Raw genomic sequence first — 21,908 nt, forward strand, 5'->3', positions numbered from 1 at the left:
TCTAGTGGATAGAACAAAGGCCCGGGAGTCAGAAGGACCTGAGTTCTCACACTGGCTCTTCCACTTGTCATGCTGTGTGACCTTGGACAAGCCACTTGACTTCTCTGTGCCTCAGTTACCTCACCTGCAAAATGAGGATTAAAACTGTGAGCACTGTGTGGAACAAGGACAGTGTCTAACATGATTATCTTATCCCTACCTCAGGGCTCTGTACAGTGCCTGGCACATAGCAAGTGCTTAAATACCATAAAAAAATGACACCTGGTACTATTATAGCCACCACATTTGACTTCAAGTACAGTTCCCCCAACAACAAAGGCTTCATTTAATCTGTATTCTTTGAGTAATCATGAGGTTGGAGGGAATGTTCCATCATTGATAGAAAATTGACTGAAAGATAGAAAACAAAAGGTTTCCTAGGGATAAATAGCCTCTTTTTGATAGGGAGAAGTGTAAATAATGACGTTTCCAGAGATCAGTACTAGGACTGGTTTTGTTTAAAATCTTCCTAGATCAACTGGAAGATGGAGTTCAGAGTGAAATGCTGCATAGATGCGAAACTGTAGCAAGAGCTCATCAAGCTGAGGGAGTGGGCATAAAAAGTGGCATGAGCTTCAATTCATGCAAATTAATCTAGGGGAAAATAATACAGATTAAACTATGTGATGATGGGTTTGGAGTTATTAGACAATTCAAGAAGGAGATTTTGGAGTCATTGCTGATTGCTCTTTTGAATCATTGGTTCAATGTGCGGAGGCAGCTGAAAAGGCGAACAAAAGGCTGAGCAACATTATGCTTGATTGATTGAAAGGGATGGAAAACAAAATCGAAGGCATAATTTTGATACTATCCACCTGGAATACTACACTCGGTTCTGTTCATTACATCATACAAAGGTGACAATACAGCTGAAGAGACAGGGAAGGGCAACAAGATGATCACGGGGATTAAGAGGTTTTCATAGAGATGGCCTGAAAAAATTAGGACTCTTCAATCTGTAAAGGCAAAGGCTCAGAGGGGGCATGTCTGAAGATTACAAAATCATGTTGGGTGAACACAGGACAAATACAGAATTGCTTAACAATAGAATGAAGGGACACTCATTAAAGCTTGAAAAGAGTAGATTCATATTAAAAGGAAATACTTTTTGTCAAATACATATATTTCAAGTCTCATTACAGTAGTATGACAATCCTTCAGATATCCCTGTTTGACAATGATATAATGTGGTCCTATTGCTTATATTTTGGGTGCATTCCAGATGTCTTTCAGTATATAAAAATCCTGCTTACAATAAGGTGATATGTGCCACATTTACTGAGCAAGAGAAGGCCATAGCTGTATAATATACAGCTATGTATATTATATACGGTATATATTGCTATACATATATAATGTATTATGATAATGTACACTATACAATATGCATATTATATACTTTAAAATACAATATTATACAAAATTGTATATTATATACATGAGAAGGAGAGTGGCTTAGTGGAAAGAGCATTGGCTTGGGAGTCAGAGGTCATGGGTTCTAATTCCAGCTCTGCCACTTGTCAGCTGTGTGACCTTGGGCAAGTCACTTAACTTCTCTGTGCCTGTTACGTCAGCTGTAAAATGGGGATGAAGACTGTGAGCCCTATGTGGGACAACCTAATTACCTTGTATATACCCCAGTGCTTAGAACAGTACTTGGCACATAGTGCTTAACAAATACCAACATCATTATTATTATTATTAACATAGCAATCCCATATTGCCCAGTGATTGTTCTCATTTCAGCATCACTGCCCACACATGCATGATCTCCCATGAGATACTGGTTCTGTTGAAATAAATTTATCCTGAACTTTATGGAATTGGCCATCAGGTGGTAAGAATGGGGAATTGGTTGTCCAAGGAAATTGCGGTTTGTTTGTTTTTTTTAAGGTACTTGTTAAGCACTTACTATGTGTCAAGCACCCTTCGAATCTCTGGAGTAGATACAAGTCAATCAGGTGTGACAGAGTCCTTGTCTCACTTGGGGCTCAGAGTCCAAGTAGGAGTAAAATGGATATTCAATCCCCATTTTACAGATGAGGCAACTGAGGCATAGAGAAGATAAGGGACTTGCAAAAGACCATAGAGCAGGCAAGTGGTGGAGCTGGGATTAAACCCAGGTCCTCTGACTCACAGGCCTACTGCTTCTCAAGTTCTTGTGTATCATGGATATTGGGAGATATAAATGGTCCTTGTGTCCTTCCCCAAATCATCCCTTCATCTGGATGCTGCCATCTCATCAGGCTAGCACACTGAATGGTTGGCAAGGGCATCAGGGATCCAGCCCCTCCACCTTAGGCCCCTTAAAGGCATTCCAGGAGGCCTTCCCAGACTGAGCCCCTTCCTTCCTCTCCCCCTCGTCCCCCTCTCCATCCCCCACATCTTACCTCCTTCCCTTACCCACAGCACCTGTATATATGTATAGATGTTTGTACATATTTATTACTCTATTTATTTTACTTGTACATATCTATTCTATTTATTTTATTTTGTTAGTATGTTTGGTTTTGTTCTCTGTCTCCCCCTTTTAGACTGTGAGCCCACTATTGGGTAGGGACTGTATCTATATGTTGCCAACTTGTACTTCCCAAGCGCTTAGTACAGTGCTCTACACACAGTAAGCCCTCAATAAATACAATTGATGATGATGATGATGATTTTATTTTGTTAGTATGTTTGGTTTTGTTCTCTGTCTCCCCCTTTTAGACTGTGAGCCCACTGTTGCGTAGGGACTGTCTCTATATGTTGCCAACTTGTACTTCCCAAGCGCTTAGTACAGTGCTCTGCACACAGTAAGCGCTCAATAAATACGATTAATTGATTGATTCTTCAGATGAGAGTTTCCATAAGGAAATCCTTCAACCTGCATCCACCACTTGTCTGCTGTGTGAGCTTCAGTTCTTTGTGCCTTAGTTACCTCATCTGTAAAAAAAGGGATTGAGATTATGATCCCCATATGGACAGGGACTGTGTCCAACCCGATTTCCCCTCTAGATTGTAAACTCGTTGTGAGTAGGGAATGTGTCTGTTTTATTGTTCTCTCCCAAGTGCTTAGTACAGTGCTTTGAACACAGTAAGTGCTCAATAAATGCAACTGAATGAAAGGAGGGTTAGAAAATTCAGGAATAGTGGTCCTGACAATTTTCAAACTCCCCCCACCCTTTTGCCTGACGTTGGGGGCATATTAAGTTGGTCCAAAGCTTGCAACTGTGTCAGTATAAAGATCCCTGAGAGGGTGGTGAGTTCTAATTTGAGAACTGGGGAAGGAAGATGTCATAAGCCCAGAAGCAGATGAACCCTTGGAAGATGTAGACATCAATAGAGTATGGCTGATAAAGCAATTTTTAGTCTTGATGTTATGAAAAGGTCGATCACATATTCATTTGAAAGGAGGGTGGTTTGGGATTTTAAACCTGGGCTTTCTGGTTTAAATTTTGTACATTTTAATGTGCATATGACAGCAAGAGAAGCAGAATTGGGGGACATGCCGTAGAACACACCTCTGACAGTGGGTGGGAGGGTTCATCAGGCAAAACAAAGGAATGGGACAGGAGAGAGACTAGAAGCCTATGGTCAAGAAGTTTTCCTAAAGATAAGGAAGTGGGGAATGTTCAAGGTGATGTTAATTAGTGCCAGTGGGTGCAATGGGAAGGGTGGATGGAGAAATATGAAAATAGTCATCCTTCACATTCAAAGACACCACTGATGGTGAAGTTCACTCTGCAGTTCATAGGTAAACTAGGAAGTTCACCTATGAGTGCCCCCAATGACCTGGACACATACTTTGAGATAATTTAAAATCCTTAAAATCTTCCCTGCTCCTCTCAAGTCTATCCCTCTTCCTGCCCACTATTCAACTCTCCTGCCTTTTCCAGCAGTTTCTCAAGAGATCTCCTGCCTCCTCAAAATCCACCTCCATCTGCACCTCCTACCCAAAACCTTCAAACTTTATCAAAATACTTGCTCCCTCCCTTCTTCCCACCATGACCGCCATCTTCAGCTCTTTACTTCCCAATGGCTTCTTCCTTTCAAACATGCTCATGTCTCCCCATCTTAAAAAACAAAACAAAACTCTCCCTTGATCCCACAGCTCCCTCCAGTTATCGCCTTATCTCTCTCCTACATTGCCCTCCAAACTCCTTGAGAAATTGTCTACACCCACTGCCTTCACTTCTCCTCCTCCCATTCTCTCCTTGACCCACTCCAATCTGGTTTCCAACCCTTTCAGTCCACAGAAATTGCCCTCTCAAAAGGTCACTAATGATCCCCTTCTTGCCAAATCCAATGGGCCCCTACTCCATCCCAATTCTCCTCAAAGTTTCAGCTGCCTTTCACACTGTCAAACACCACCTTCTCCTGGAAACATTACCCAACCTTGACTTCACTGACACTGGCCTCTCCTGGTTCCCCTCCTATCTCTCTGGCCACTTTGTTTCAGTCTCTTTTGGGGGCTCCTCCTCTGCCATCCACCCCTAAATTGTGAGTCCCTCAAGGCTCAGTTCTGGATTCCCTTCTATTCTCCCTTCTATTCTCCATTCCACTCCCTTGGAAAACTCATTCACTTCCATAGCTTTAACTACCCCAGTGCTTAGAACAGTGCTTGGCACATAGTAAGTGCTTAAATAAATACAATCATTATTATTATTACCATCTGTTTGTGGATAATTCCCAAATCTGTATCTCCAAGTCTCTGTAGACTTTTATTTCCCCCTGCCTTCAGGACATCTCTACTTGAACGTCCTGTTGCCACCTAAAACTTAACATGAACACAACAGAACTCCTCATCTTCCCACCCAAACCTTGTCATTCCCCTGACTGTCCCATGACTGCAAATAGCACCACGATACTCCATCTCACAAGCCCATAACCCTGGCATTATTCTTGACATCTCTCATTCAACCCACATATTCAACCTGTCACCAAATCCTGCCAGTTCTAATAATAATAATGGCATTTATTAAGTGCTTACTATGTGCAAAGCACTGTTCTAAGCGCTGGGGAGGTTACAAGGTGATCGGGTTGTTCTACCTTCACAACATACTAAAATCTACCTTTTCCTCGCCATCCACTCTGCCACCACATTAATCCAAGCACTTATCCCTTCCCTAGATCACCCTTCTAGCTGACCTCCCTCCCTCCTGTCTCTCATCACTTCAGTCCACACTTAACCCTTTTGCCCAGATCATTTTTCTATAAACCTATTAAGTGCATGTTTCCCCACTCCTCAAGAATCTTCAGTTGTTGCCCATCCACCTCCGCATAATAATAATGATGGCATTTCTTAAGCACTTACTATGTGTGAAGCATTGTTCTAAGCGCTGGGGGGGATACAAGGTGATCAGGTTGTCCTTCGTGGAGCTCACAGTCAATCCCCATTTTTAAAATGAGGTAACAGGCACAGGGACATTAAGTGACTTGCCCAAAGTCACACAGTTGACAAGTGGCAGAGTCGGGCTTAGAACCCATGACCTCTGGCTCCCAAGCCCGTGCTCTTTCCATTGAGCCACGCTGCTTCTCAAATAGAAACTCCTTTCCATAGGCCTTAAATCACTCAATCACCTTGCCCCCGCCTATCTTACCTCCCTGATTTCTTACTACAACCCAGCCCACAAACTTCACTCCTCTAATCCCATCCTATTCACTGAACCTCAATCTCTTCTAACTCACTGCCAACCTTTCACCCACATCCTGCCTCTGGCCTGGAACACTTTCTCCCTTCAAATCCAGCAGAAGTTCACTCTCTTTTAATTATAATAATAATGATGGAATTTATTAAGCACTTACTATGTGCAAAGCACTGTTCTAAGCACTGGGGAAGTTACAAGGTGATCAGGTTGTCCCACGGGGGGCTCACAGTCTTAATCCCCATTTTACAGATGAGGTAACTGAGGCCCAGAGAAGTTAAGTGACTTGCCCAAAGTCACACAGCTGACAATTGGCAGAGCCAGCATTTGAACCCATGACCTCTGACTCCAAAGCCCGGGCTCTTTCCACTGAGCCACGCTGCTTCTCTGCTTTTTTTTTTTCCAAAGCCTTAGTAAAGGGCACTTCTCTTCCAAGAGTCCTTCCCCAACTAAGCCCTCATTTCCTCTTCTACTCACTTGTGTGGCCCTTGCACTAACCTTTGCACCCTTTTTTCAACTCTCCCTCACCCCCATAGCACTTAAGTACATACCAATAACTTTATTCATTTATATTCTTGTTGGCAGGGAACATGCCTACTCACTGTTATACTGTACTGTCCCAAGCACTTAGTACACTGTTCTGCACATAGTAAGTGCTCAATAAATATGACTGATTGATCGTTTGATTTACAAAAGCAACAGGGCCTAGTGGAAAGATCACAGGCCTCGGCATCAGAAGACTGGGTTGTAATTCCGGTTCTGCCAATTGTCTGCTGTGTGACCTTGGGCAAGTCACTTAACTTTTATGTGCCCTAGTTCCCTCAACTGTAAAATGGGGATTAAATATCTGTTCTCCCTCTTATTTAGACTATAAGCTCCATGCAGGACGGGGAATATGCCCAACCTAATTAACTTTTACCTATCCCCCTATTTAGAACAGTGTTTGACATAGTAAGCACTTAAATACCATGAAAAAATTGGGAAATACTTTCCTGTACTATACATGACATAGGGTATAATTCATAAGATTCTCCCCCCCTCACCCACCCAGACTGTGAGCTCTCTGTGGGCAGCGAATATCACTTTATTGTTGAATTGTACTTTCCCAAGAGCTTAGTACAGTGCTCTGCACACAGTAAGCTCTTAATATGATTGAATGTGTAACAAGGGTGAAGAATGAGTTCAAAAATATTGGTATATACACCCAGTTCTATAATGTGAGGGTTATGCTCTGGAATAACCTAGTGTTAAGGAAAACGTATGATACTCACCTATTCTAACACTGTGTTCAGGTGCACAAGTCATTTCACCCAGCCCAGCATCATGCCAGAACCGAAAAGGTCATGTTGTTGGATAAATTTTCCCTAATTCCCTAACAATGTTTTAGCCAAAACTTGTGAAAACACACATTATGGCTGAACAGTGTAGTACAATCAATTCATACTCAGTGGCATTTTCTATGGGTGCAGAGGGTGCATTTATGCATACTTGTGTCTGTGTGTGCATATACACACACACACACACACATACGCACAGCTTTATGGACCGACATATATAAAATCATTACACAGTTTTATAAAATAAAGTTGGTTACCTTTTAAAATAATGGTTTTTAATGCTAAAAGTGATTTTTAATAAAAGTGAGGCCACAACTCATGTTGGAAAAAAGATCCAACAACCCACAAAAAACATCACACACACAAATGCTGCCCACCAACTACAACCGAAAGCCACAGTGACACAAATCATCCTCTGGCATATGAATTAAAACAACAAATAAGAGATCAAATTGGCCAGTCTCCTCACGGAAAACGGGTACAGGATTTCAAAAGAAAGGGACATGGTGCTACCACAGCTGGAATTAGCCCTGGCATTTATAAAACAAGTAGAAATAAACGAGGCATTTGGTTGAATCCACGTAGACCAGTCAATAAATTGGCTGTTTACAAAACACGATTTACCACGCAACCTTTCCACAGTTTTTAACGTAACTGAGCAAAACTGAAAAACAAACTACTTCCTTGATTCATTTCTTATTTCTGAGATTGGGGAATCTCTCTATATGAATTACTAAACCTTCCTTTTTCATGGGAAGCTGAATTTTAAAGGGAGTGGAAGAAAGTTTACAGGAAAGTGCCATTGATCATATGCTGGAGACAGGCTAAGGACTATAGAAGTCATACCGTGTTCAAACAAGTGATGCAATTGCCCAAAATACTAACATGAGACAGGCACCTCACACATATACCTTTTATTTATTCATCCAATTGATTTACTGAGAGCTTACTGCGTGCAGAGCACTGCACTAAGCATTTGGGAAGTACAAATCAGCAACATATAGAGACGGTCCCTATCCAACAACGGGCTTATAATTTGAGGAGTTAGGCAGGAGGCACCAAACTTAATTCTCTTTGGTAAAAGCTGTTTTGCACCAAGCAAGAAGATTGAAATAAACCACTAAGCAATTTGAAGTCCTTGAAGTAAGCAGCACACACATAACTCTGTTCTGTGGCACAGTTTCCTTTCCTTTTGCTTTCCCACAATTTATATCACACCCCCTACCCTCAATTGGTTCCCGTGGTAGACTTTCCTCTTGCCCCTACTTCAGAAAGGTACTGATCAAATGGAATTCTCTCAGGCATTTTCTAGGTGGATTGGCGACAGACTGTAAATCATATAGAATATCTGTAGAGAAAGGTTTGTTCAGCTTAAATAGATGTTGCAGACTGAAATTTTCCCCAAAGCGCTGTCTGCCTAAATCTCTGTACACATTTAAAAGGATCTCCCAAGGTCCTCTGAAGTACACTTGATTATTAATCCATAACCCAGTCTGTACATAATGATGGAAACTGCCTAAATGTATTTATACACATTGTTCTGTTTTACTTGTCTGTTGCATTTCTTTGTTCACTTGGACATGCTTCTGTTAAGAAATAAGAATCCAGATAGACATCTGAAGATTTCCAAGATAGTACTGAGAAAGACTCTCAAACGGAAAATACGGAAGGAACAGATTATTTTATTCATCCAAAGCCAAACATGATTCAAAATTGGCACTTATTACACTTGGGGCTTTAGTAACTTAGAATGATTCCACCAATAACAACAAAATTTAATTTTTCCCTTTAATTGGTGTCATTTTAAAGTAGAACAGAATGTACTGTGGAGACAAATCACACCTTACGACCTTTGAGTACTATAAATAAAATTGAAAGCCGACATTAGGCTTGATGGTACACAGTAGTTTGCCACTATTTTCCAAACTGAAAGAAAAACACAAAGAGCTTTTCAAACTTTTCCTCAGCCCTATCCATTTTCACTTTAGTGCTCACTACCAAATCACCCTAGTCATTATTTCATATTGACCAGATGGTAGTAGGAGATTTTTGATAAAGGACAACAATCTCCTTGCAAGGGTTGCAGAGGTGTTGCTGGAACCAAGATTAACAATTGATTAGCTTTAATGGCCCATAACAGCAATAAACAACAAAGCCCTATAGATAATGCTGCTAACACAAAGGGTTCTAACAGACTTCCTTAAAGCATCAATATTGCCAATGCTTCAACATAATCCTAATTTTATCAAAAATGAGAGGCATCCTAGAATCCTTATCCATTTAATTCAGTAACACAAAAAAGGTCATCCAGAAGAGTGTTTCAGTTATATGGGCTTCAGAGAAGACTCCTTTTAGGCTGGAGGCAATTGAATCCAAAGAGACCTTAATACTGACAATAATGACATAAATGATTTCAAATGCTTCCCTTTTAGGAAAATACTTTCCTCTTGTAGGTTTTTGCTGCGAGGTGGGCAGTGTCGGTGCTGCTACAGCATTTATGGCCTGGCATTTCCCTAGTGAATCAATTATTCCACATCAGATTTTCATTTAGAAACTCCAATAAGACAAAAACCAGAGTGCATTTTGAGGGAGATACAAATAGCTTCACTCTGAAGGACAAACACATCGTCTCTTGCTTCCCTGAGCTTTCCAGAAGCCATTTTTCTCCTGCCATAGATTTCAAATGATATATGAGAAAGGAGCAACTAGCAGAAGGCAAGTTCTTTATCCCAGTGACCCTCACACCCTCTCACTTAGGCAAGCTCAAGTGATCTCTGATGGTCAACTGTTTCTTGTATTCTTAAAGACTGACAGGTAAGAAAATTTACAACCTCCCTTAAGCAATCAATCCAAGGGCTTCACTATTCTTACAACCTCAGAAGAGCTAGAGGATGATCTATCCGGCCACCATCCTTCAAGTGGTAGCATTTAGTGTACTTGAAGACTAATTATTCGATTTCCCTTCCGTTTTCTCTTCTTCACAGTGCTTTAAAAGCTAAATCTCAGCAAGCAAGCAGGGAATTTCCAAACAAAATATATTCCAAAGAAGGAACCCATAGACTAGATCCCAAAATGCATAGATATTGAATGTGATTTTCTTAAGGCTTCAATTATCCCATGATAGTAATTCAGAGGCTCATTAAGTCAACTAAGAGATCATATAGTGTCCTGCAGCAATCTACTAGGGGCTCAAAGAGTTCATTGTTCTTCAAAAGTTCCTTAACTCCAGTGAGTAATTGAGCCAGTGATAGAATCTAGTTTATGGAGTAGACAGCACAGCAGAAAACCATCAGGCCTCATACTTCCACATACTACAATGTATACATTGACATATATGCTGGACACTCTCTAACAGCCGCTACTGAAAAGCAGCTGAATGATCTTGCTTGTCCTTGGGAGCTAAGTGTAACATTGGTTATGTTTTCCATGAATGAAGTGAAAAAGGTTATCAATTACCTGCAAATCGGCATCAAATTCATGCTTTAGATGAGCTTCCTCTGCAGCTTCAACAAGACGCTGAAAAGACAGAAAATACTGTTAAACTAAAATGTTACCCTAGTTTGCAACTCCAATGTGCTTGTAAAATGACTTGCCCAATAGATGAATAAATTATTCTGTGCTACTAGAAATCTATATTCATTCAATCATATTTATTGAGTGCTTACTGTATGCAGAGCACTGTACTATATATACTTGGTCATTTTCCAGGTAAAATTAAAAGGAACCACATCTATAATTTTCTAATATGAAAATAGAACTTCAAAAATTATTTTAGGATAAACTATGAAAAGTTTTTCTTGTCAGAATTTGACTTCACTAAACTTCAGAACACAAGTTTTACTTTGAAGAGCATAATATTTGCCACAGTCTGGTTAATTTTGTTCTGGGATGGATTGGGAGTTTGTGAATGCACTGTACGTCATTTTTCCGTACAATTGTGCTCTTATGAAGGTTAGTTCTCAGTGGGTTTGTTCCCTTTCAAGTAAGCCAGTATGTCTAGTAGCTTTTCCTCTATAGTTTTCATTGAGTGTTCCTAGAGCTCACCTCCTCCAGGCCTTCCCAGACTGAGCCCCCCATTTTCCTCTGCTCCTCCTCTCCTCCCACCGCCCCGACTCCCTCTCTCTGCTTTACCCCCCTCCCTGCCCCACAGCACTTGTGTATATATGTACGTATTTTATTCTATTTATTTTATTAATGATGTGTATATATCTATAATTCTATTTATTTATACTGATACTACAGATGTCTGTCTACTTGTTTTGTTGTCTGTCTCCCCCCTTCTACACTGTGAGCCTGTTGTTGGGTAGGGATTGTCTCTGTTGCCGACTTGTACTTCCCAAGCGCTTAGTACAGTGCTCTGCACACAGTAAGCACTCAAATATGATTGATTGAATGAATGAATGAATATGACAGATAAAAAGAAAGAAAAACCCAAACAAAAGCAATTCAATGTTTGCTTAACCATCCACCATTCAGTGGCAAAGAGCAGATGCATTTTAAGGAAAAATGTATCAAACCTTATTAAATAGCAAGTAAGAGTTTACAATCAGTCATCTATAAAGTTCATGACATTTATCAGCAATGAAATATTTCTTTCCACTAAAATTTATGCTGCAAAAAATAAAAGAAATGCTTCAGGAGACCTAATAAAATTACAATGAAATTGAAATGGTTGGATACAGATTCCCCTTTCTTGGAAAGTTTGGACTTGCAAAATCTTCAACTTCCACTTTTATATCCTTGTCTAGTTCTTTCTTGCAATACTCCTACAAGAAATTCTTACGATGTTTAATATAACTGAGAATATGATCAAGGTCCTAAATCAAAAATTATCAAAGGTATTCATTGGGTGCTATACTAAGTACTTGGGATAGTAAAATACAGTCAAAACAGGTATTAGAATATGCAGTTGCTACAATTATTTGTAAGAAAATTTTCCATTTCAGACACTGAATTTTGAGTGAGGAATGCTAAGATCTGGAATGTACATACTGCTATTCTGAAAGTTCTTTTTGGAAATAGGAAGAAATTATCCCTGAGGCTATGGCAGGCCAGCACAGAGGTGGTGAAGGGCCCAGGACAAAATGTTGCATTTTTTTTTCCATCAGTGCTTCGTACAGTACTTTGCACGGAGGAGGCTTTCAATCAGTTACTGGTATTTATTGAGCACTTGCTGTGTGCAGAGCACTATAGTACATACTTAGGAGAGGACAATTCAACAGAACAGGCAGACAATCCCTTCCCTCCAAGAGTTTACAATTTAGTTGGGGCGATGGACATTAAAATAAATTATAGAAAGGGGAAGCAAGAGAGTAAAAGGATATATGTCTATGTATAGACACAGAATGTACAATATATATTATATACACACACACACAATATATGTGTACTGTATAATTACCTATGCATATGTTCTTACATATGAAAAGAAGTAGCGTGGCTCAGTGGAAAGAGCATGGGCTTGGGAGTGGGAGTCAGAGGTCATGGGTTCTAATTCTGGCTCTGCCACCTGTCAGATGTGTGACCTTGGGCAAGTCACAACTTCTCTGTGCCTCAGTTACATCATCCGTAAAATGGACATTAAGACTGTGAGCCCAACGTGGAACAACCTGATCACCTTGCATCCTCCCCAGTGCTTAGAACAGTGCTTTGCACATAGTAAGTGCTGAACAAATGCCATTATTATTATTATTATTATTACACGTTCCCCTCTAGACTGCAAGCTTGTTATGGGCAGGTCATGTGTCCACTAATTCTCTTATATTGTTATCTCCCATGTGCTTAGTACAGTGCTCTGGACATAGTAAGCATTCAGTGAATTTGATTAAGCACTTAGCTCACCTCCACAGTGTGTGTATATATGTACACACATACACACACCCATATAGTATATACACATATATATATGCAGAATATATACTGTGTGCATGCATACTGTATATGTGTATATATAGTGTAAATATGTATAGCTTGTCTAAAGGGGGAGACAGAATTTAATATAATTTATAATATATAATTTAAAGATATGTTAACAAGTGTTGTGGGGTTGGGGCAATTATCAAATATCCAAAAGTCACAGATCCAAAGTAATAGCTTGGAATGCATGGGAAGGGGGGGGGGGGGAAGGAGGGGAGATGAGACAGTCAAGGAAGGCTTCCTGGAGACAATATAAGCTAAGTAAGGCTTTAAAGATGGGGAGAGTGGTGGTCTGTTAGATATGAGGGAGTAGTGTTTTGGACATGGTAAGTATGAGGTTTTGGCAGACATCCAAGTAGAGATGTCCTGAAGGAAAAGGAAATATGAGACTGCAGAGAAGGAGAAAGATCAGGGCTGCCGTGATAGATTTGGGAATCATTTGCCCAGAGATGGCAGTTGAAGTCATGGGATGAAAGAGTTCTCCAAAGGAGTGGGTGTAAATGGATGATAGGAGGAGATCCATAACTGAGCCTTGAGGGCTCCCACAGTTTGAAGGGAGCCAAAGGACCACCCTATGCAGGCTAAGGATGGTATACCAGACAGACTCCAGTCTCCCACTTCCCTCCAGCCCAGAATATTTTCAGAGAGAGAACTGTGGACTATGTACAGTGGTTGCCCAGGAAAGGAAGGCAGAGACTGGCTCCATGAATAGCAAGTTAATGCTTGAGCCTCTTCACACAACTCTGTAAGAAAATCAATTCAAAATTGTGAAATCTCTGCCCTTCTAGGCAGAACAAAAGAAAATCACGTTTCAAATACGAATACGTAATCAAGCCTACTTAAAAGGTTCTGTTTTCAGAGGTACACTGAAATGTTTTACTGCAGAAAGGGTATTTTACAAGCTTGTGCTCTGCCCCCTCCATTTACTAGCTGTTTAGCTGCAGAAAAATTCCTTACTCTTTCTGGGCTGGAATTGGATTCTAATAGTGATGGTATTTGTTAAGGGCTTAATATGTGCCAAGCACAGTTCTAAGCGCTAGAGTAGATACAAGCTAATCAGGTTGTCCCAAGTGGGGCTCACACTCTTTATCCCTATTTTATAGATGAGGTAACAGGCACAGAGAAGTTAAGTGACTTGCCCAAAGTCACACAGCTGCCAAGTGGCAGAGCCGGGACTAGAACCCAGGACCTCTGACTCCCAAGCCCAGATACTGCTATTACCTGTTAAGTGGTGGGTAACTGAATTTTACCACTAGTTAACTGACCGGGATATTGTGTGGATTAGTCAAATTAGGCTTGTGGTTTGCAGTTCTCAAAGAGATACTATCATTGTCTATCAGTCATACTGACATAGAGGAGCAGTAAAAAGGGATCAACCTAGAAATATTTAGGAAGGTAACACCCTGTAGGCACTCCATAAATGCAGTGCATTGATCTGCAAACTCTTTTGCCCAAAGGATTGGACTGAACAAGAAAAGCTGTTGATGAGATTTCTTGTGTCTTCTAAACAGCAACATTTGAAGCCAGATAAGGGGAGTTTTGAAGGTTTGTTGGTTAGCAATTTAGCCTTAAGCACTTTTCAAACTGGGCTATTAGTTGACCTACTGCACAGTTCTAATCTTTATCTTACACTCTCATCTTTAAAAGTGATTAGGCTGTTCCCATCAAACTGATTTCTCTTCCTCTTCCACCCCACCCCCCACTGTTCTTGATGGGAGACTCCATCATCAAATTCGGAACTAGTGTTTAATGTGTACCGGGATGTTCCCCTCCCACTGCCAAGTGGAAATCCTTCCACCCGGGGGTACTAAGAGTGGGATGAGAGTTTGGGAAGTGTTTGAGGAGTACCTCAGGTTTCAGTTTAACTCAGCTCCTGCCTCTGGACACTGCTACTGACTGTTGGACTTGAAAGACCTCTGGAAAGGTCCATGGGCTCCAGAATAATCCTCAGGAGCCCAAACCCTGATCAATAATTTGGCACAATTGAATCTTTTTCTATCAGTCTTCCATGCCTGGGTGTGTAGGAATATTTTATTTCATTCATTTTTCAGTTAGATTTTTCTCGAGAGTTTTGGGAATACGCAATATATTTATCATCTACACTCATGACCGACTGGAAAAACAATATAATTGATATCTATATTAAAATTTCTTAACAACATTACGGTTTACAGTAAATACAATGTTTCTGAACATGGCTCCACTAAAGGGGCACAATCCAAAGCAGCAATGAAAATTTCTGATGTGATACCAATCCATGCCCTTGATATACATAAATTACTGTTTTGTTTCAACAGCCTGCTTATGGAGATATTTAGAATAAAATGGTATGCCCTTCAATTTACTATAACAGATTGGATTTGCTTTCTTATGTGATGAGAGAAGTTTGGCCTAGTGGAAGTCAGAGGCTCTGCCATTTGCTTGCTGTGTGACCTCGGGCAAGTCACAACTTCTCTGCCTCAGTTACCACATCTGGAAAATGGGGATTAAATCCTTCTTCCTCCAATTTAGACTATAAACCCTATGTGGCACAGGGACTGTGTACAATCAGATAAATTTTTATGTGCTTCAGAACTGGAGCAGTACTTGAATAGTACTTACAAAACACAAAAAGGTTTTTGTAATGCAAGAAGGAACGGCTATTAGTAGAGACAGCAAAAAACTTCCAACTGGAAAACTTTGGGATTTAAAATACCCAAACTACCAGAATCTAAAAAAAAATGCCTAGCTCATGAACAGATATCCTTATCACAAGCCAAATGGATTGTGTTATTAAAGCAAATTTGATTATTGCTCCTAGGGAAAATGCAATGTGCTAAACATCCACTTAGATTCCTTAACCTTCCCACAACTATACAAGAAAAACATTGCAAAGGGGAGTACAGAAGTATTACTCTGATGTTCCAGTTGGCATATTTCTAGTCCTTTAATAAAAAGCAAATCCACTGTATAGCAAAATTTCAGCAAGTCCCGCTTTAAGCAGTAAGGGAGTTAGTTCATCCCAATCCTGATGTTGGTCCAATGGAAAGAATACAGTTTGGGGAACCAAGAGACCTCAATTCTAGTGCCAATTCTGCCTGCTGAGGTTATGTCATCAGCAGTGAAGGTTTGTGAGCAAAGAATCAACTAAGACACTCTGTGAAGTGGACGGGCACAGCAGTAACCCTGAAAGAATAGTTGGCTAATGTGGGTGGCAAAGACTGCAGCAGCTACCATACTACTATGGCACAGCACAGGCGTTAGGCTACAGTCACTTTAGCATTAAATGGGCCAAGTATAAGAAAAAACAAAAAAAACCCATGTGCACTTCACACTGAGCTTTGCCTCTGATAAATCTATGTGCTCACTGCACATCACGCCCCACCAGGAACATGACCTGCAGGGGAAGAGAGTGGCCCTATCCAAACCACTAGCATATTCCACATTCTTTTGCATATGTCCTAGATCCTGAAGTCTCAGGATGGGAGCTCATCTGTTGCCACCCAACAGCACACTCCATGTAGGGACCCTATAGCAGTAAAATGTTTTTTTAATTAAAAACAAAGGACTGGAGCTGAAAAGGATGAGAAGACGATCTCACTCAAAAACCAAGTTTTGAGGTGATTTTTGAATGCCATATCACCCGAAGAAATTATGTATTTACTTTAAGCATTCATTTACATAGGGGTCAAATCTACACACCCAAGCCTTTATACAAAGCACTTACAGAGCTATACTTCATAACTTCATGTATCTTTTTTGACTCCTACATTTTTAAATAACTTATCTCCAGTGAAATCACTCAATACAAGAATTATCTCTGATGTAAAATATCCTGGATTATGTACAATATTTACAACTTGTGGGCAAACTGTTTCTGGGCACGGGTGGAGGGGAGAGAAGGGCACAAGAATATTTAGTTTATTCATCCACGGCTCCCTATTATTCTTACTTATGTTGACTTTCTCCCCAACACCCATGGCTGACCAACAAAAACTGAACCTCTTAAGGTGTTTTCAAACACTCTTACCAAAACAGGTCAATGGACAACAAACAAGACTAAATAGGTAATATTTCCCTCCAAAACATACAAAACTTTCATGATGCCTAGAAGAGAGAATGAGCCATTATATTAAATAAAAACTACATCTAAAGAGAAAGTGTTTCTTAATTATGCCTGGCAGGAAAAAGACAGCAACAACATGAAGGGGACAGAAACAAAATCGTCAAGTGATATGGAAACGGTAGATAAGATTAAATCTATATTGTAACATTACTGGATAAATTACAATGAATAGTATCCAAATGAGGAGTTTTTCTTTTTTAAATCTCTTAAAGTGGTGAAGCATTATGGAAGAAATTCCTTGAAGCAAGACAAGCAGACAAAAACCATATGCACCACAGTAGAAAAGTTTTTTGTTAAGGCCAAAGGCTCTGCTTATGAGTATTTTCATAATGGAATGATGTATTTAGCAAAAATTTCAAAGCACCTAATATGATTAGTGGTTTTCATTTTATGTTTTGCAACAGCACACTTAATACAAATACCACAGCCTTTTAAGGCCATATTTATTCTAACGAATACATCTTTCTCAAATAAAGTTTAATGTAACATGGAAGAGTCTTAAAAATACATAATTGTTAACATGGATTTGCAGTGGATTAATGATAAACTTTGAAATGTCTATTGAAAGGACATTAATACCATATTTAGAGGCCACATCACATTCCTAGTCTACATCAATGAGAGTCAAACATCCAGTAGAATAACTGCATACAGCTGCTACTGACCTCAAGTCAGAGCTACAACATTTTACTCTGGTGCCAAATTGTCAGACACTTAGTTAATTTGTTCTGATTGGATTTGTAAGCTTACTTTTCAAGGCTGGGACTAGAGGAGGAAAGGGGAAGGTGATGAATCAATCAATGGTTTTTAATTGAACACTTACTGGGTGAAGGATATTGTACTAAGCGCTTGGGAGAGTACAATACAATAGAGTTGGTAGACACATTCCCTGCCTGCAATGAGCTTATAGTCTAGGGGAGGCGATGTTTAATGGGCCCTTCCCCTAGCAATTAAGTATTATATAAACCTTGAGTAGTGCCAGAGTACATATTCAGAATGGTACGTGCCCTACAGGAGTACATGATCTAAAGACGGTGATAGGTCCACCTTATTGGAGAACTTAGGGAAGGAGATGAAGTCATACAGAATCTCCCCAGCCTCCAACTCATATTATTAACACCAAGAAAGCACAGTGGGTTCAGGGATGCCATTGGAAAAAAAAAAGTGTACTGGACAGAATAGGCCCAGACTGGCTTTCAAAATGAATGTTTGGGTAGGATCAGGTAAGGTTTGAGCAACAGGAGCTCTTCTTCCACCTGCTATTCTCCTAAATGGCCCTTCGGGGTTCTTTACTTGCTCCAAGGTCCCTAAAAATAAGGAATTTGGGTTGGCACCCTTCTGCTTTTGTATGCCCCAGGGCATTTCCCATGACATCCACCCTTGCATCAGTCCTAGTGAGTTACATAGCTGAACCACAACAACTGCATTCTGGAAAAACTTTCCGGATGGCACAAAACTAGGAAGATTTTTATAAAAGAGGAGGGATGGTGGTCTAGGAGATTTACATTCATTTTATATCTCATCTAATTCTAATTGAAGTTGAGCAGAAAAATCTATAAGCTATCAAGTGAATGGTCCTCCCAGCCTTAACAAAAATCACTTCTTCCCTCCACTGTACTCTGTTAAAACACTCCAATCTTATCCCAGCTTCCCTTGGTCTTCTAATCAACCCCATAGCTTCCTACATATATCTACACAGTAGATTTACCACATTCCTTGAAAACAAGAAGCAGGGGTCCAGCAAGCACAGCTCCAGTAAGAACTAAACCGAAGCAACACTTCCTGACTGGTCTGTTCCCTTTATCCCAATAGCCAGGAAGGCACTGCAGCAGGCTTGGGAGAGCCACATGTGATCTCTGGGTTTCTCTACCTCTCTATCTTGCTTCACCTCCCTCTTTCTTGTTTGCTCATCTTCTCTACCTTCTCTCCTTCCTCTATCTTTTCTCTCTTCTCCATTCACACTCTCCCCCTCCTTCAATCTTGTGGTCCTTCACCCTTCTCTCACTTTCCTTGGTTGTCTCTCCTTTCCCCACCACCTTTAATGCCACCCCACCTCAAGGACTCCTTAATGCACACTGAGATATCTCTACCCCAGGCAAAAGCTTTCAGTTGTAATTACTGAAAGCTTCTCACTCTCCAGTATGTATTGGGGCTTTAAAAAAAAAACAACCAATAACTTAGGTAGGGTTGCCCCCACCGCCCCCAGAGTGAGCCCTAGGACTTCTTTAGCATAAATCAGTAACACCAACTGTATGGGTTTGTCACTAGAATTTATATTTGCAGTGTTCACAACTGTCAACATTTAGGCTGTTTTACCTCGTGACTGCACATTGTCTCTGCTCAAAGTGATCCCCCTCATCTCAGTAGCATGCTTGGTTGGTTTGCCTGATGCGGCTGTTATTTTCTAGCTATGCCTCATTGACTGAAGCTGTGCTTCAGTATGGCCTTTCATCACTGTTTTTTCTCACCCTCTTTGCATTTGCTTGCTTCAGAGCAACTGATTGGCATATCTGCATTAGAAGAATCTGGGCAGATTGACTGTGAAATATTTCCTTATTTCTGGTGATCCTAACTAACAATTATAATGTAAAGCATGGATTACTCTTTAAGAATACAAAATAGAGTTCTATCATGTCCAGGTCTCATAGCAACAGGGAATGTGAGGGTCTACTGTCACTCAATCATATCTGAGCAATTACTGTGTGCAGAGCACTGTACTATGTGCTTTGGAAAGTGCAACCCAACAATATAACAGACACATTCCCTTCCCACAATGAACCTAAATACATACAGTTTGATCTGAAGCTCTGAATGATTTCCAAAACAGATGCAAAAGACCATTTTGTAAAACCAATAGCAAAACCTGCAACCACTGGTCCCAGGTACTAGAATTTCCAAGACTATTATTATTCATAATAATAATAATAATAATAATAATGACTATAACAACAGTAATAGTGGTATTTGTTAAGCACTTTATATATTCCAGTTACTATACTAAGCCCTGGGTTAGATAGAAGATACTCAGGTTAGACACAGTCCATTTCTTATAAGGGGCTTGCATTCTAAGTAAAAAGGAGAACAAGCATCAAATCCCCATTTTACAGGTAAGGAAACAGTCATCACTAGGATCTTTCATTGAGCTACAGAGAATTAATCAAAAATAGAATTTCTTGCTATTTCCTTCTGGTGCAAACAAGTCAGGATCTTCCTACCTAGGATTCAACATGTGGCTCATTGGAAGCAGGTGATCTCATCTGGGAAAGAAATGGTACACTGGATTGCCAAAACATCCATCTCAGGAGAGAAAGCTTGTCCATTTCCTCATTGCTGCTTTTTTGATGGAGGACAAGTTGCAACTCTGACCACTAGAAGCATTTATCAAGTTCTTGGATCCTCACACACATAAGGAAAGGAGCTCTCGGACACAGAACTTACTTTTTGGCCATTGCAGAAGGAGCAGCTTAAGGCAACCTACTTCTGTGGTTGGATGAATGATAACTTTTCCTCTTTCTGTATATTCCAGGAATGATCCATGGAAGTTGCTTCTAATTGCCTAGCAATACCCCCTTTTTACAGTAGCAGGGATACACTTACTGATGAAGTGTTCTGTTTCCTTTGGGAATGAAGACTTATCTACCTTGACGTAGGCATGAGCCATATTTCCCAGGGTCTTTATCAATCAGTGGTATTTACTGAAAGGTTACTGTGTGCAGGGCACTGGACTAAATGCTAGGGACTGTGCAATATAATGGAGTTGGTAGATACAATCAGGAGCTTATAGTCTACAGATGTCAGATGCCAAGAATTCTGCTTTTTATTTTATGAAATATAATCTAAATTAAGGGAGGGCTGGCAAATTCTTCTACACTTTCTTGACTGCCTTTAAGGAACTATCCATTTCCACATACTCTATGATCTTGAGCAAATCATTATTATTGATTATATTTGAGTGCTGACTGTGTGCAGGGAACTGTACTAAGTGCTTGTGAAAGTACTACACAATATAACAAAGACATTCCCTGCCTACAACTAGCTTACAGTCTTGGAGGGTGGGGGAAAGACACACATTGATATAAATAAATCAATTATGGATATGTGCATGAGTGCTGTGGGGCTGGGTGGATGAGGGTAGGTTGTGTATAATGGGAGCAAGTTAGGGCAATGCAGAAGAGAGTGGGAAAAGTGGAAATGAGGGTATAGTCAGGGAAGGCCACTTGGAGGAGAAATGCCTTCAATGAGGCGTTAAATGAAGGAAGAGTAACTGCCTGTTCGATATGAAGAGGGAGGGCAATCCAGGCCAGAGGCAGGATGTGGGCGAGAAGTCAGCAGCTAGATGAGATTGAGGTACAGTATGTTGGCATTATAGGAATGAAGTGTGTGGGCTGGGTTGTAGTAGGAGAGCAGTGAGTTGAAGTAAGAGGGGGCAAGGTGATTGAGTGCTTTAAAGTCAATGGTAAGGAGTTTGATGCAGAGGTCGACGATCAACCATTGGAGGTTCTTGAGAAATGGGGAAAAATTGACCGAACATTTTTATAGAAAAATGACCTGGGTAGCAGAGTGAAGTATGGACTGGAATGGGGAGAGACAGAAGGCAGGGAGGTATGTAAAGTGGCTGATACAGTAATCAAGGCAGGATATGATGAGTGCTTGGATTAACATGGTAGCAGTTTGGATGGAGAGGAAAGGGCAGATTTTTGCAATACTGTGAAGGTTGAACCACCAGGATTTTGTGATAGATTGAATATGTTAGTTGAATGAGAGAAAAGAGTCCAGAATAATGCTAAGGTTATGGGCTTGTGAGAAAGGAAGGACGGTGGTGCTGTCTACAACGATGGGAAAGTCAGAGGGAGGACAGGGTTTGGATAGAAAGAAGGTGTTGTG

At 40.4% G+C, this 21,908-nt stretch overlaps 1 protein-coding gene across 1 annotated transcript in view; it reads right to left on the bottom strand.

Annotated features, from left to right (window-relative positions):
* The window catches only part of CACNA2D3 (calcium voltage-gated channel auxiliary subunit alpha2delta 3), a 1,043,639-nt gene that overhangs the window by 693,210 nt on the left and 328,521 nt on the right, over positions 1-21,908 (bottom strand). Inside the window, exon 4 of the mRNA XM_038772667.1 lies at positions 10,460-10,519. Within this exon, the coding sequence (XP_038628595.1) occupies positions 10,460-10,519 (60 nt within the window). The remainder of the gene's footprint in view (positions 1-10,459; positions 10,520-21,908) is intronic.

Source organism: Tachyglossus aculeatus, chromosome X1 (genome assembly GCF_015852505.1).
Source record: "Tachyglossus aculeatus isolate mTacAcu1 chromosome X1, mTacAcu1.pri, whole genome shotgun sequence".
NCBI lineage: Eukaryota > Metazoa > Chordata > Mammalia > Monotremata > Tachyglossidae > Tachyglossus > Tachyglossus aculeatus.